Source organism: Lepisosteus platostomus, chromosome 6 (genome assembly GCF_059453375.1).
Source record: "Lepisosteus platostomus isolate fLepPlt1 chromosome 6, fLepPlt1.hap1, whole genome shotgun sequence".
NCBI lineage: Eukaryota > Metazoa > Chordata > Actinopteri > Semionotiformes > Lepisosteidae > Lepisosteus > Lepisosteus platostomus.
Window position 1 is genome coordinate 63,423,475 of NC_142616.1, and position 16,919 is coordinate 63,440,393.

Consider the following 16,919-nt stretch of genomic DNA (forward strand, 5'->3'; position numbering starts at 1 on the left):
CAATTCTTGGGGTTCTTTCTGTGTGGAGTTTGTATGCTCTCCTTGTGTACCTTGTGTACATTTCCTCAGGGAGCTCCATCAGGTGTGAGCCTGGTCAGTACCTGGATGGGAGACCTCCTGGGAAAAACTAAGGTTGATGCTGGAAGAGGCGTTAGTGGGGCCAGCAGGGGACGCTAACCCTGCGGCTCATGTGGGTCCTAATGCCCCAGTGTAGTGACGGGGACACTATACTGTAAACAGGCGCCGTCCTTCGGATGAGACGTAAAACCGAGGTCCTGACTCTCTGTGGTCATTTAAGATCCCAGGGTGTTTCTCGAAAAGAGTAGGGGTGTACCCCGGCGTCCTGGCCAAATTTCCCATCGGCCTTTATCAATCATGGCCTCCTAACAATCCTCCTCTATAAATTGGCTTAATTACTCTGCTCTCCTCCCCACTGATCACTGATGTGTGGTGAGCGTTCTGGCGCACTATGGCTGCCGTCGCATCATCCAGGTGGATGCTGCACATTGGTGGTGGTGGAGGGGAGTCCCTATTGCCTGTAAAGCGCTTTGAGTGGAGTGTCCAGAAAAAGGCTATAAAAATGTAAGCAATTATTATTATTATTAATTTTCCTCCATTGCTTTCTGGGATCGGCTCCAGGTCCTTCACTACCCTGTATTGGATAAAGTGATTAGAAAAAGGATGGATTAAATATTCCACAGATGTTTTACTGTATATGCGGTGCAAATAAAATGCAGTTTTTCCCTATAAAGCCTTTTACAGTATATTCCTGAATGTTTTGACAATATAATTTTCCTCTCACGTGTCATTTTACTCATATCCAATAATTTATTTTTCCAGGATCTAAAGAAGTATCATTTCTATTACTGGTTCTGCTTCCCTGTCTTGTGCTTCTCAGAAGGTATTCAAATAATTCAGCAGCCTGTTACTCTTGAAGAAAAGTTCTCTGTTAAGCAGGTTTGTTGGATTGGCATTGAATAAGTAACATATACAAAAAGTATTTTTCTTACAAGTGTCCGAAACTTGCAAGTCTTGCAAATGTATAAAACTGGGCCATTTGAAAGAGTAGTATCACATATACAACACACTCTCTAGAACATGAGTATATTCTATTGTCTATAAACCACATCTCTTGGAATGGCAATGAAGAAGTGTTCCACCTGAAAAGGGGTTTTGGGAACCTTCTTTATGCAGCTGACCTTAATGTAAAGTCTTATGCACTGACTTTAAATGAAGAGTTTCATTTGGGAGACACAAGTACTGTTTTTGAACTACAGCACATGAGTTATTATGCCATCACATTTCAATGTCTTTATTATGTCGCCTTATATATTGATTAAAAATAATCCGAATTTCTTCTATGATACTGTCACAGACTCAAGCATTGCAGGAGGCTTATGATAGTCTTTGCCATGAGAACGGGGCTACGGCTCTTCCGTATTTTCTTGTGAAGTATACAGAGGACTGTGTTTCAGTATCTGTGCTCGGAAAATGGGATGACTTCTTCAAGGAGCAAAAGAAGGTATGGAGACTAGAACAATGCATGGGTGTGCAATATTACTCAGTCGTGTAATAACCAGTATAATATGCAGATCTCCAAGGATGTAAGATAGGATAAAGTGTGATCTTAGTATCATCACAAGTATTGTGTTACAGTTCATATGTTACTTCTATAATACAGGCAAGAAAAGGTGTAAGGCAGTGTTTAACATCTTCTGTAGTAATTTTTTTTAAACCGCAGGAACTTCACATCTTGTTTTGCTGAATTGTGTTCATCTTCTGGAGCAGACATATGTACAGATGTTCCAGTCTAATACAATGACAGTTAATTCTTATGTTTTCTTTCGCTTTAATTGGCATATTCTTTCTGTTGTCTTAAGGTTACAGTTGGTGTCTATGATCCTTGCACTCTGCCTCAGCATCCTGGATGGCCACTGAGGAATCTTCTTTTCCTTATCGCCTGCAAATGGTACAAAGTTGCAAGAGACTTATTGTTTCTGAGCTTGATGTACAGTAGAATGTAGAGCTGTAATGTAGCTCGCATTCAAAACATACAGATGACCTTAAATATGAACAAACTTGCCCTGATGGTAATTTTTATTTTGGTCAATTTTGTTTGTATTTTACATATTTCAATGTACATCGCAACATGGCAAAAATCGTTTAAATTTCAGTATCGGCAGGAGAACCTATTAAATAACAGCACTCTACATGATTGCGGGCATACAATACTTGTTTGAATAAGTCCAGCTATTTTATATTCAGCTTCTTTTTTCTGTTCCTGACGTCAGGGGTGGTCTTTTGGATTCAGTGGAGGTACTATGCTTCAGAGACAGAACCCTGCTGGGCACAAGGTCGATTAAACACAGCATCATCTTCGAAGTGGAACTCCCAAGGGTTTCAGCGAGCGCGGGTAATCTGCTTTTCATCCTAATCAGCTCCCTTTTGTCAAGCTATACAGTTCGGGAATAAAACAGAAAATCTTGTCTTTCACAATTGTGAGAAAAGGATGAAAGCACTTCTGCTACTAATAGTTACTGTTCATGCAAGTTTCTGTGATCTGTGAAGTTGCTTGTTTGTTGAGCTTTTTTGTGTAATTAGGGGCCATCAATCCCATCTTTCTATTTTTAATTAAAGGCTGAAGTGCTTTAATTAACCTCAATAATTTATTTATGGGGGAAAGGATGAAAGAAACAGACATAACCATTATTATCAGTAGCTTTGATTACATTTAATTTTCTCATAAGGAAAAAGAAAAAATAAGTTTTGTATTAATTTTCTGCTGTGCTGTTAACTGGGCCATAGAACAACAGTTCAGAATACAGTATTTTTTGCTTTAAATTTTTGATGTATTCATGTAATCCATTATTTTATTCCATATAGTTTCATTTGTGTTCAGTCTGTGCTTTCCCAGCCTAGTGATTTGTACAGTGCCGATAGAAATTGACAATAATTTCTGGTTCATTCTGTATCACAATTCTTTTCTGTTCTTTTCTAGATGTGTAGAAAATAGGTGGTACTGTATATCACTCACTGAACTAAGGTCATGCTGATGGTTTACCACAGATTTGCCAGTAAACAAAAATGAAATTCCGTCACCAACTGGCATAAAAATATACTGTAATATGTTGGTATGAGCATAAAAGTTAAACTTATCCAATGAGTGTGTTATGATGTAATGTTTGAACTTTTTCTAATTTGTGTTCCTTCCTAGTACAGTTTTCTGAGTTTCTTCAAAAGTGGTCATACATAAAATAATTATATTTTAAGTGCCCAGAAGGAATTCTGGGAAGACAGAAATGAGGTTTTATGTTTCTCGAATTAATTATGGGAATGCAACAATGTGGTTTTGTGTTTCTTGTATTCACTGTGGGAATTTATTGCTGCTTATACCAGAATATGTGCTGAGTGCTAGTTCAGACAAGTTAATATTCCAGCTGTGCTGGAATACAGATGTTCTCAGTTTTTGAGAGGTTAGGCTTTCTGAGACAAGTTCCGTACTTTACTCTGCACAAAATTACGGGACTACAATGTCTTGTTCATTCGTTCCAGAGCTTTTGTGCCATTACTTAGTTTGAAAATATTGACTATTAGAGTATTGTAATTTGAGTTTTATTTAAGCATAATAATGTAACACAGTGATAAGGCAGGGTTCAGGGAAATTAACCATAAATAAGAGCTGTGCTAAATGTGCACCTCCTGTATTCTTGAGTTGTGCCAGGTCTTTGAACCAGACACTTTCATTATATGAAGTGGGATGTGGTCAACCAGTTATCCAAACCAACCCATTTACTTACCCAGGCTACAAAGACTATTTCTCAAATATTATTCCTGTGTGCTTCAGTTGGATGTTGCTCAAACTACAGACCAGTATGATAGATGCATCAAAAACAAAACTACTGTTTGATATTAACTGTTTGATATAAACAGGTTGATATTACTGTTTAAAACTGCTTATGTGAATTTTTTTCCAGGTATTTTGTGATGGATCAGAACAGACATAATGTCATAAAACCTGATTTATGCTCAATCGATAATTGTATATAACTTTGAGAAAGTGCTAGAACATTGGTGATCTGTATTTTTTAAAGGATGCCCAAAAAGTGTGGGTTGGGAGAAGAATCAGAAGGGAGCCATGGGCCCAAGAATGGTGAATCTTAGTGAATGCATGGACCCTAAAAGGTACTGTATGTTTAACTATCGTTTATGGCACCAGCTATTATACACTAAAATAAAAGCTTATATAGCCCATCCTTTTGTCTCCCACTACCTTTTTTAAAACACGTAAAGCATAGTAGAATTATTTTAAAATGCTTAGTTCATCTTTTAAAAATTGTTGCTCTTTCAAGGGTATTGTGTGGAATCGCCTAAGCGTTCCTGACATTTTCATGACACGATATTGCACCTGCCACCTGTTACCATGTTCAGAGTTTTCCATTTCAAGCCGTTGCTGAAAAAAAAACCCATCTCCCCTCTCGTTGAGAAAGGCTGGCCGAGTCCTCGGTCGATCTGAACCTGAAGCTGATGCGCTGGAGGCTGGTCCCATCGCTGGACTTGGAGAAAATCATTTCGACCAAATGTCTGCTGCTCGGAGCTGGGACCTTGGGCTGTAATGTTGCAAGAACTTTAATGGTAAGGGGCTGGGATCTAATTGGTAATAGATAAATGCTAATGGCAAATGCTGCTTAAAATTGAATGAGAAAAACTTAAGCTCATTATTATTTAAAGCTTTTTTGCATATAAAGGCCAGATAAACTACCAACCAGTTTGACAAAATGTCAGGCTTCTTCAGTGTATAACAATTTGTTGAATTTAGTCATGTGTTAATGCATCTTGAGAGTATAGGTTTGTTAATTAAACTAAGTTAGGTGAACAGCTTTGTCTCCTGACCAGGGCATTTTCAGATTCAGATTGTTCTGTTCCCCTCCTTTAGGGCTGGGGAGTGAGACATATCACGTTTCTGGACAATGCGAAGATCTCGTACTCCAATCCAGTGCGGCAGCCTCTGTACGAGTTTGAAGACTGCCTTAATGGGGGGAAGCCCAAGGCTCTGGCAGCAGTAGAAAGGCTTGAGAAAATTTTCCCTGGAGTGGTGAGGCCTATTTGAACCCTCAGATGTCAGCCCTTGATCTTTCTTTGCATTATTTGAAAAACGCACAAAAACGCACTTTCAGTGGTTTGCCAAAGCACTTTGGATGCATAGATTAGGGAGTTTAGTCTTATTGTATGCTTCTACAGTATGTTGTTTCCCAATACTTTTACTGAACCATACATTTGGTTCATATGGTTCACATACAGTATATGAATTTTTTCATTTCTTTATGGGGAATGCCAAAACATAAGGATAAGGTTCACCTTATGAGCAGTAACACAAATTTTCCAAGATTCAGATGTCTGTGGCTTTTTAAATGACAAATACAAAACTGTAAGTGTTTAATAGTCATTTATGTTTTTTTTAACTAATAGGTTTTCATATGTATTTATTTAGCAAAACTGTTTCTGATTTACTTTAACTCCAGTCCTGCTCTCTTTCTCCTCTTTTTTCATTTAAAACTTGGCAATAAGTTTAATTTCTTGCGAATGTCCTTTTTTACAGAATTTGTATTGGCACTCTGAAAGTGCATGACTGTTATGACAGACTACTTTCAATTTAGTGTTTTAATACTTTCAAAAAGATTTAAATAAAGATATTGAATCAAAACAATTAAATATTGCACAGTTGGTAGCCAAAGTGTGCTGCAGCTCAAGAGGTTTTCTATTTCACTGTACAACCTCAGTTGTGAAAGAACTGTGAAGAATAGGGATAAAAACTGAGATCTGGAATTGGTTGTTGTGTAGTATAGGAATGCTGTGAGGAATTTCTAGTCATTAAGAGTGCCTTGGGGCTTCTGGTTTTCATCTCATTTCTTCTCCCAGTTTCTTAATTTCAGTAATTACATCATCATTTGGCTGTGTATACTCCATGTCTATAAACAATTAAGGAGTTAATTAGCTGGAAAACCTGCAAGACTTTGGTTCTTTGGGATTGGACAAGGGCCACCAGTGAACCATAGTCCAGGCAAAAGAAACCTAAAGACCTACGTTGATATATCTCTTATAGGTAAAACATTTTTAAGAGAAAATCAGCCTTAAAGCTTAACATATTTTGCACTGAATTGTTCAACATTTGTTTTGTTTTTTTTCCTGCCTTGTACATTGTGTTCTTGATCTTAAGATGTATAGCAAATATTAAAAAAACATCGGTAAATAAAGCACTTTATTAAGATACTGTGCTTAAAGGACTATCACTAGAGTGTTTTATTAATTTAAGATGCAAGCACATTTATTGTAAAATGCCTTATCGTTATTCACGGCTGGCTGCTCGTGCCTTAAAAGAATCCAGCAAAATTAGCGGCTTTGTGCTTCGGCTTTCTGTGTTATCTTAAAATAATAGGACACAATTGGGGAGTTGATAAGATGGGCAATACCGAGGTGATGATTGTTGCTGCATCTAATCAAATGGAAAAGGCTCATTGGCAGAGGACATACTAATACATGAGCAAGACATCTGTCAGGTTTGGCTCTGTTCATCTATGAATGATGGGACTAATCTATTTAACCGATAGTCAAAGAAAATTCATCTTGCAGCAGTATTACAAATAAAAACGGATTCAAAATTAAATGTCAGGGTGTTGACCTCGGTATCTTGACTATGCTTCACACCAGGCCAGCACAATCTCACCCTCCTAAATTTCCCCTATTCATTTGATCAATGAGCTTATTTCTTACTTCTCTGCCTGATCTGCAGTGCAAGGGGGCTGCTGGCACAGAATGGCTGCCTCATGTTGCCCATGTAGGTGCTGTTCTTCAGTGGTGAAGTGGTTCTTTTTTATGTAAGGTGTTTTGGGATCCCTCGGGTTGAAAATGCAAGTGAAAGTGTGGTGGCACTGTGGCTAAGGATCTGCGCCTGTGGCTAGAAGGTTGCCGGTTCAAATCCCACAGCCACCAGAGGAATCCTACTCTGTTGGGCCCCTGAGCAAGGCCCTTAACCCCAACTGCTCCAGAGGCGCCATATAAATGTCTGACCCCAAGCTTCTCACTCCCCATCTGTGTGGGGCAAGCTGGGGTATGCGAAAAGACAAATTCTTAATGCAAGAAATTGTATATGGCCAATAAAGTGATCTTATCTGATCTTATCATTTATTGACCTATTTCTCAACATATGCTTCTAGTGGCATTCTGGTTTAAAGCCTTGCATGAATTTTGGTGAAAATATATGCAAGGTTATTTCTCCTCCTTGTTTTATGTTTGAACATACATCTTTTGGCACTTTTGCCATGTCATATTTTTTCTGCTAAAATCTGCTATGTGTCATCATGATGTTTACAATCAAGGACACATTACAATGCTAGAGAAGTGCCAAGCCTTTCCTTGAAAGACAAGTGTCTTACTTGACCCGAATCCATAAATGTCATCCCCGTATGAACGTTGCCATTGGATCAGCTGTGCACAGAGGAATTGCATGTGTAGGTTAACATAGCATTTTCTTCCTTTTCCCCAGAATCTGTAATGACTGCTGGTAAGAATCAAATTAACTCCCTCACCTGGTGATGTTATCAACATTATTAATTCATATTTTTATCTGCATTTCACCAGCTTTCCAATTAATGAGTGGCCCCTCTGTCTGTCTTCCGTAACTGTGCTGAGGGTCAGGGCAATTAGTCGGTGCTATCAACACAGGCAGGGGGCATAGCGGGAGGTTCCTGCCAGCCGTTTCTGCCTTTCTCTCTGCTAACTTCAAGCCTTTGTGACAGATCAGATAACAGGTCGTAGGCAGTGAGTATCTCCTACTTCACCGCGCTCTCCTGTTGTGGCCCCTACCAAAATAAAGGCCGTTTCTGGTGCACTTCATTCGCGCAAAGATTAAACAAATATCGGATTTATTTTCCAACATTTCCAGCCCTGGCAGGGTGTGGAGAAAGGGGGTCGTTGGAGAATTCTCCTCCGAGCCGCCGCCGTCCTTTCGCTAATGAGCCTGTTATTTCGAACTTTAGCCAGGAAAGGTGAAAGGCGAGATAAGAACGAGGCATGTTGAATTCTAAAAGGCATTGCTCTGATGACGTATTTTGTTGCAGGCGGCCAAGGGGTATAACATGAGCATACCCATGCCGGGACACCCCGTGAATTTCTCGCAGGCGACAATGGATCAGGCTCGCACCGACGTGGAACAGCTGGAGCAGCTCATCGCTTCACACGACGTTGTTTTCCTGCTAATGGACACGCGGGAGAGCCGCTGGCTGCCCACTGTTATTGCTGCCAGTCAGAGGAAGGTAATTCAGGCCTACGATAGAGCATAAGGGCTTATTATTCCAGCTGCTCCAGTATTTCACCCTGTGACTTGCAACCCGCTGAAGCTCAGCAGGTGTGAGCCTGGTCAGTACCTGGATGGGAGGCCTTCTGGGAAAAACTAAGGTTGCTGCTGGAAGAGGTGTTAGTGGGGCCAGTAGGAGGCGCTCACCCAGCAGTCTTTGTGGGTCCTTATGCCCCGGTACAGTGATGGCACACTATACTGCAAAAATGACTCTGTTCTTCAGATGAGACTTAAAACCGAGGTGCTGACTGTCTGTGGTCGTTAAAAATCCCAGGGCATTTCTTGAAAAGAGTGGGGGTGTTACCTCAGTGCCTAGCGAGATTTCAGTATTAATAATAATGTAACAATTTAGTGCCTCACGTGTTTAAATTTAAAGACTAACTGTGGGAAAGGGTGTTTGTTTTGATGATGATAAGTTCTTTTAAAACAAAATATATATTTTTATATATTTTTATTCCATTATTCTCTTTTATCAGTACCAAATACATTATTTCACTTGGTAAAGTAAGAAGAACTAATCTTCTAGTCTAAGGAATGAATCATGTCAAAAAATGGATGGTGATTTGAAATAATTGGCTTGGGATAGTTATAAAAAATAATAAAGAATAGCTGTGGCATTGAAAGGTTTGAAGGTAACAATCCTGACTAAGAAATGCTGGTTCTGACACAGAGGTCTTGCAACTTCATTGTACCCTTTAGGGTAATTGCAGTGTACAACGGCTGTGTCCTAATGGAGCAAATGGTTACTGCTTATAATGTTACCTATGGTTCTTAATGTATGTTTTTCTAAAAAAGTACAATATTACACACTAATGACCAAAACACTATAATTTATTTCAAGCAAGACTTCATCTCCTATTTAGAAGCTTACATGACTGATATCAACAGCATTTTAAAGATTAGGCAGACCTCCCTGCATGGCTTATCCTTTCATTGTGCATAAATACTGCTCTTATACTGCTGTAATTCTAATACTTTTTACCATTGAGGTGTTGTTCTTATTTATTTAGTCACTGACATGTACAATAACAACATGTTGTTTATAGGAGACAAATAGTAATGTTTTTTTTTTTTATTTAGCCAGTAGGGCCATTTCATTAGACCATGAGCAGAAACAGATGACAGTAAAGAACTTAGTTCAGGTGGGTAGCTGTGTCAGCATGCATAGGCTGCAAAGGAACAAGTAATAGGTGTATTCCATGCTGAAAAGAAGGCTCCACAGCCAAAATGTTTTTTTTCTTTCTTCTCTATTCAACATGGAATAAACCTATTACTTGTTCCAATAAATAACTTATGCAACAATAATAATAGCTATAATTGAATTGAATAAATGTAGTTAATAGTTAACAGCTTGTATAATCAAACATTAGTACAACATTATAAACAGTATAAGCAATCGAAAAACCCCTTTCTAAATAGGTAAACTACAGTTTGCCATGTTTTGCCATAACAAAACCTGTCAAAATCCCTGCAAAGCTGTTTGATCCAGTGTTGTTCTGTGCATTTCCACTGTACTGTCAGCATCTCACATTGAGGGGTCTCTTCCCCCCCCGATCCAATCAAAGTCCCATTATGGTGAGGGGGAGACATTGTGCTGTAGCTGCCATCTTTTGGATGAGACATTAAGCAAAAATCCCATGGCGCTGTTTCTCAGAGTAGGCGTGCTCACCCTGGTGCTCTGGATGTTTTCCTCTCAGAGCTTGTACCAGCTTCCACTAGGTGGTTGCTCAACGTCAGTGGTGGATGGAGTGGGTACACTCCTATGTGTAAAGGAGTACACACTCCTATGTGTAAAGCACTAATTAGTGCTACTAATCCACAAATGACAAACCCAAGGAAAAGTACGTTTGTTCTCACATTAGTACCCTGTTGTACTGTATATGGCACAGGGTTAGCTCTCGGCTTTCAAACAGAAGTAACAACGTGCGTTTTCTTTTGTCTTTTGTCTCCCCTCTTCCTAAAGCTGGTTGTTAATGCTGCTCTTGGGTTTGACACCTTTGTTGTAATAAGACACGGCCTGAAGAAACCCCGGCAGGCCGAATCCGCTGAGGCAGAGCCCATGTCCTCCTCCTCCACCTACTCGGCTGTCCCAGGAACCTCGCTCTTCTCCAACATCCCTGGGCACAGGCTTGGCTGTTACTTCTGCAATGACGTCGTCGCGCCCGGGGATGTACGTACTTCAGGACCTTTTAACGTTTGTGCCGACACTGTTTGGGTGTTCCAGGCTCACTTACAAATATCCTCCTTTTCTGTTATTTTGTATCAGAGTGGAGTTTTTATTTAAAGAACTACAGTGAACTGCCTTTCAAAATGCTGTCTGAAGCAGAAGTCATTTTGGACAACGCTGTCAAGTGAGACGGCTGCTATTGTAGCTGTGCTGTTCATTTTTTTCAAGTAAAAGATTTAGCTAAAGGATATTGTTACCTGGAACTGAATATATTGTGGGAAGAAAAGTAATTCAGTAATTTGAGTTTATTTTGGTAGGTGTTGATATGGTGTTGGTAAAATTGTCTAGAAAAAAAGCTTTCATTTCATTCACCAATACTGATGAAGACATATTAATGAGGTAATGAGCACTAGATATTAAAAACATTTGTGTGGGCTTGTATATCTATAGCAAGGATGCAATGAAATGTCTTCAAAAACGACAAAAGATTTGGGTACAGCAACTCTTGTGACTTGCCTGGTGCCTGTGGGCCTCAGGCAACTTCAGCAAGAGATGCTTTGCTTCTCACTTGATGCTGTGGCTCCTGCAGTAGGTTGAAATGGCAGTGCAATTGGGTGTATCTGTCTTCTCATTCATTCATGTGTCATTCATTCAGTCTTAAACCAAATTAATTTTAAAAATATACAGTATTATACAGTTGTGTATATGGTATGTTTCCTGTAGTTGGCAAAATAAGGAAATTCTAGGCATTTCATGAAATTGGGGGAACATCTCATTATAGTATCTGCCTTTTGTATGTAGTAATTTCAAGGAAATGCTTGAAAGTGTCAAGCATTTTGTGAAATGATTTCGATGGTAAGCAGTAATTTAAGTATTTAAGTGAATGGAGGTTTTCATACATTTTTGAAAGTATTTCAAATTACTTTGGGAAAATTTTTATAATATGCAATGGTCCCAAAATACACAAAACGTATGATATGTATGAGTATATGTATAATTGACATCTACTGTATCGCTGTTTAAACAGCACAATTTAGGGAATAGGAAGTGTTTCTTTACATGAACATACAGTATGTGTAGTAGTAATTGTCCTAAAAGACAATGAGCTGTAAGGCATAATAAAGAGGCACTGAAGTAAATTAAGTAAAATGTCAGGCAGATAAAACCAGAGAATGACTCCCATTAACGTTGGCCTGCTAAATTTTTCTTTTTGATAGTCCACAAGGGACCGCACTTTGGACCAGCAGTGTACCGTCAGTCGCCCTGGGCTTGCCACGATAGCTGGTGCTCTTGCTGTAGAATTAATGATTTCCATTTTACAGCACCCAGAGGGGTAAGTTATCCTTTCAGCGAACTGCTCTCTTTTCGTTCCTCATTTCCGCAAGATAGGAATTCTTGTTGGCTGGGCTAAAATGATGAATTTGGATTTTGTGAAACAAAAAGGACAAATATGAAACGAAATGTAGTGAAGTCGTGCCCCCCCCCCTCTAATGGCATGCTTGTAAGAGTAATTATTGAGAAATTACATGCAGCCTGATTGTTTGACTGTTGTATGTAACCGATACACATTTTAATAACGTAAGAGGCAGCAATGGCTAAACAAACAGCAATATGTCCTTTTTACATGAAGAATATTGAGATATGATGTTTTAGTTTGTATTTTTATGTTGTTTTCATTTTTTCGGTCTTAAGTACAACAATTGTCATCCTCCATATTATCATTCTTATTTAGTATGCAAATGTTTTTCCTTAACCCAGTTAACAATGTTTATTTTCAATCTTAATTTTAAATTCAAGGCTGATTAAATGTGTGTAGCTTTCTATTATGTTCTTCCTAGGGAACTGGTGGTTGCACATTGAGAAGCTATTCTGACAATAAGCCTAAAATATTAAAGGACCACAAGCTGATAGATGAGTTTATGTCGCTCTTATGAATACATTTTTTTGTTATTTACCCCTTTTGTTACAGAATCAAGCCTCTGAGAATCTATTTCAATTTAGTTTAACTGAGTGGATTCCCAAAAGAAACTGCAGTGTTGCAAAATATTATTAGTTTTGTTTTTGACGAACTTCATTACTCAAGGAGGTCACTGCATATAAGTCAATTTTAAGGCAGGCTAACTTTAGAATAAATTTACTTGGCATTTATCTTTTTTTTTTCCTAAGTTGAAAAGAGAAAGACAGCTATGTAACCAGATGTCACAATTCATTTCTGTATGACCTTGACCTTAATGCGTGTAGTTGAGCAAAGTGATTCTCTGCTGCTTTGTCTAGGAGTTTTATATCCCATTAGTTACGATTTCGAAATATATTTGTAGTGCTTCCAATATCTGTTTACTGAATTTGTGAAGTCTTGTGAGAAGGTTTTGTTAAATATAAACATTGAAACGAGCATGAATTTTCAATTTATGTATGGCTTCATAATTGTAATTGCAAAAGAAAATACATTTACACAATTTCATTAAAATTATCAATATTTGTAAGATTTTGACAAAAAATTTAGTTTTCGCCACATCTCCAGAGGAATAGGCAGTGCACATTCAGAACACTTTGAAATACTGTCTACATTTATAACTTATTTAATGTTAACCAAACTAACATACTGTAAATGGGTTGTATTCCAGGATGAAGAGCTATGTGCGTCATATATGTACTGTATACAATTTAAAATGTTTTATTAAAAAAACAACTATCAGATACATAATAGCTGCGTTTGATGCTCAGGCTTCCATTACAGAATTTCCGGCTACATGGCCTACTATCACACCTGCTTCAAACAGGTCTAAAAATGTTCTTGAGTGACCCTCCAAACACATTAAGCCATAGCAAAGGATGTCTCTGTAAAGCCTGAGTAGCCTGACTTTCTCTTTAAAGAAACCATCAGGAGTGAAGCATGGTTGATTACTGCTAGAAAAATGTTTCCTAACAACTGTGGTGTTATAGTTTAAGACCAGCACTGATGTCTTTTCTCATTACCAATTTGTTTTCACAGAGATAAAAAAAAACTTTTTTTCAAGTATGTATAAGTCATTTAAGGAATAAGGAATGCACTGAAAGTCTGGAAGGTGAATACATATAGACATGTAACTGTATTCATTTGGGCATTGATGATTTTGCTAAAATATTAGCCATAGCGAGTATATAAATGCTGACTGTTAGACTGGTAGTGTCATGAAAGAGCAGAAATTTTATTTTCCCCTTTAGCTGCTCTAGAATCTCCCTTGTTATAAAATGCACCAGAAGGTAACAACAAAGACCCAAAGAAAATGATTCATTTTAGAGTGGTCATTTACAACAATTTCAAGATGCAGACAGGACCAATCCTAGTATTATGTGCAAATCCCTTCACTTAGATAAGCACTATGGAGGCTTTTTGAAAAATCTAGGCATTACTCTGCAAGACACCTACCTTCACAAGTGAGAGGATGATTACACATCTTAAACATAATGAAAAAACCTTTAAAAGGTATTCTTGTAAATGCACTTGATTCATACAGGTGACATTTTATCTATTGCTCTCAAATGAAAAAGCACATTCACTGCTAATGCATTAGCTGGCTCAATGTAATTTAATCAACTTTGTGCTGTATTAATATAATTGGATTGCACATTTTAATTATAAATATAAATCCACTAGAACAGTTAATAATATGGCATTAAACAGAAATAACTGTGATGATAAACATGAAATAATGTACTGTATAAAGGTGAAAAGAAAGAAATATAAGTCTCAAGAAAATACGACTTGTTGACTGTTCCATATTTTTCAAAACAGAGTGTAATAAAACACCATGAAAGAAAAAAATCTTTAGCTTTTCCGATGTAATACCCCTTTGTTTTTGTCCCTCTAAAATTCATTTTGGTAGCTAGTTCAGTTCATCTTTAGAGCTGCTTGGCTCAGTTATGGCCTCCACATTGTTTTGTGAAGGTAAAATGAAAACTTATTTTCATATTTTGTGGCTATATCAATTCAACCAGTAAAATAAGTGAGCAAATATCTACTGTACCACACGAGTTCCCGTAAAAAGTGCAAAGTCAATAAGAAGAAAAACTGTGTTCAACTTGCAAAACATTTTTACTTCCAAGAGGTATACTGAAAAGTATGAGTAGGTAGCTGCATCAGCATGTCTAATCTTCAAAGGAGCAAGTAAAGGTTTATTCCATGCTGAAAAGAGAAGAAAAGAAACACAACGTTTCAGCTGTGGAGTCTTCACGCACCAGAAGAAGGCTCCACAGCCGAATCATTGTGTTTCTTTTCTTCTCTTTTCAGCATGGAATAAACCTTGACTTGTTCCTTTACTGAAAAGTATGTGTAACTTAAAAATTAGGGAAAGTAAATCCTGCAGGGATGTCCGTTGCTTACATTTGTGTTCTGTTTCCTTGTAGATAAACACTGAAGCTCTGAACCATGGTGACAGATCTTGTTTTTTGTTGAAAATGTTGACTAAACTGACCCTATTGTTTCTTTTCTTTGTCACAGAGGTTATGCAGTAGCCAGCAGCAGTGATGACAGAATGAATGAACCTCCAACCTCACTTGGTCTTGTCCCACATCAGGTCAGTCAACTGAGAAAATCTGCAGGAGGTTTTGCTGTTGTAGTTTGCAGATTTGCCAAAAAATGCAGGCATATACTATATTTCTCTGCAGCTTGTTCATTTCTTCCTATCCCCTTTTGTTATTGAACTTATTTTGCTGTTGGAGATATGACTAGATTTACAAATGGGCAAATTAAAGTTTCTTCCAAATGTCGCATACTCTTGCCAGGATGACTAATGTTCATCCTAGAGGAACTGCCTGCAATGCCCATCCTTATTTGAAATGTCTTTTGCTTCTTGCGTCTCACAGCCATTGTCATTAGTTGATCTTAAAAAAGTAAAAAAATCCTTGTATTATATTGTGTATAGCATTTGCGCATATAGAGTGTATGTATTGAATGGAAATTGCTGTAGAAATGGACTAAAGCTAATGCCTACCCAGATTCACTCAGACATACCTGTCTGCAGTCTAAATTTTCATTGTTCATTAATATTTAAAGCCTGATGTTTATTTTTGCTGAGAGGTGCAGGATTAGATATAATCAGAATGAAAAAAAAAATCTACAGTACATATCATTATCATGAAAATTAAAACATAAGAATAATCAAAGGAAACCATTCAGCCCATCAACACCATTTGATATGTAGTAGTTAATTTGATCCTACGATCTCATCCAGACCCTACTTGAAAGGACCAGGTTATTAGCAACAACAGTGCCGGGTAGGTTATTTCATATCCCAAAACCGTTTGGGTAAAATAAAATTATTTCCTGTTTTCAGTTTAAAATGCACTTAACAGTGTATAGTAGCACTTCACTGTCTGGAAAACGGAAAGACATTCAGAACCAGACATCCAGAACTTTAGGTTTTCCAGTAGCATATTAACTGTTAAACCTATTAAATATGCGTATGTGTTTTCAGTTAATGGTTTTCTAGCTTATCACATGACATTCTGCCCCTGCTTTGAAAAACTTCCTTCAAGCCTCACTGACCATAATTGTCAGACATCATTATAGTGCTAATTTTATGCAGAAGAATGAGAAGGAGACTGATATCATTGATCCCTTGACCTATGTGGAACATAGTGTCCTTTCCCAAGAGGTGTTTCTACTGCAAATCAGAAGCCTGCTATCATGGGATTGGAAACGATTCATATTTATGGTGGCTTCACTGCGGGGAAAAAAAAGGAGTTGGTTGAATTGTGCACCTGAACACCACATGATCATTGGAAATTGCAGGATATTCCCTGAGGGTCTTTTCAGAAAAGCAGTCACCTGCTTCATTTACATGATCTGTAGAGCATATGGTTATGAAAAGCTCATCAAATAACAGGAATTCAGACCCAAACAAGAATCTAAATTAGCCGGAAACAGCTGTGTATTAAATTTTTTGGAGGAAAAGACCGAATAGTTACTTTCATATGTTTCTGCACATACAAGCACAATACTGTATGTTTATCATCAGGCTTATTGGAAAAGGCTATCCTTTGTGTAACTGGTTTTATTGAGTCATCTCCTAAATCGAAGAGACCATTGAGATAATTACGGTCACCTTGAATGTAAAGGAAGATACGCAATGCCCCCGAAGGGGAGAATTGATTCCCATTTATATAGGACTGTTTCCCTCCCAAAAATTGATTTTCTGTTCTTAACTAAAGATAGATCTTAGACCTGTCAACCCTGTATGTTGCACTGAGGAATATACTCTCACAGTGGTCCAAGTAGTTTAGCCTGTTTTACCCATTCCATCATGAACATTTTCAGATTGTGATACCTTTATCCTCAATGATTTGAATCCAAATGGAATTATCCCACTTTTTGATGCTGCATTCATCATTTATTACTACTGCAGCATGAAGATGAAGACA

General features: G+C 37.9%; 1 protein-coding gene across 1 annotated transcript in view; it reads left to right on the plus strand.

Moving 5' to 3' along the window:
- The window catches only part of atg7 (ATG7 autophagy related 7 homolog (S. cerevisiae)), a 63,399-nt gene that overhangs the window by 9,221 nt on the left and 37,259 nt on the right, over positions 1-16,919 (plus strand). Inside the window, exons 7-17 of the mRNA XM_088636832.1 lie at positions 841-957; positions 1,376-1,522; positions 1,881-1,969; positions 2,292-2,413; positions 4,092-4,182; positions 4,488-4,632; positions 4,934-5,092; positions 8,115-8,309; positions 10,314-10,520; positions 11,735-11,850; positions 14,998-15,073. Of these exons, the coding sequence (XP_088492958.1) occupies positions 841-957; positions 1,376-1,522; positions 1,881-1,969; positions 2,292-2,413; positions 4,092-4,182; positions 4,488-4,632; positions 4,934-5,092; positions 8,115-8,309; positions 10,314-10,520; positions 11,735-11,850; positions 14,998-15,073 (1,464 nt within the window). The remainder of the gene's footprint in view (positions 1-840; positions 958-1,375; positions 1,523-1,880; positions 1,970-2,291; positions 2,414-4,091; positions 4,183-4,487; positions 4,633-4,933; positions 5,093-8,114; positions 8,310-10,313; positions 10,521-11,734; positions 11,851-14,997; positions 15,074-16,919) is intronic.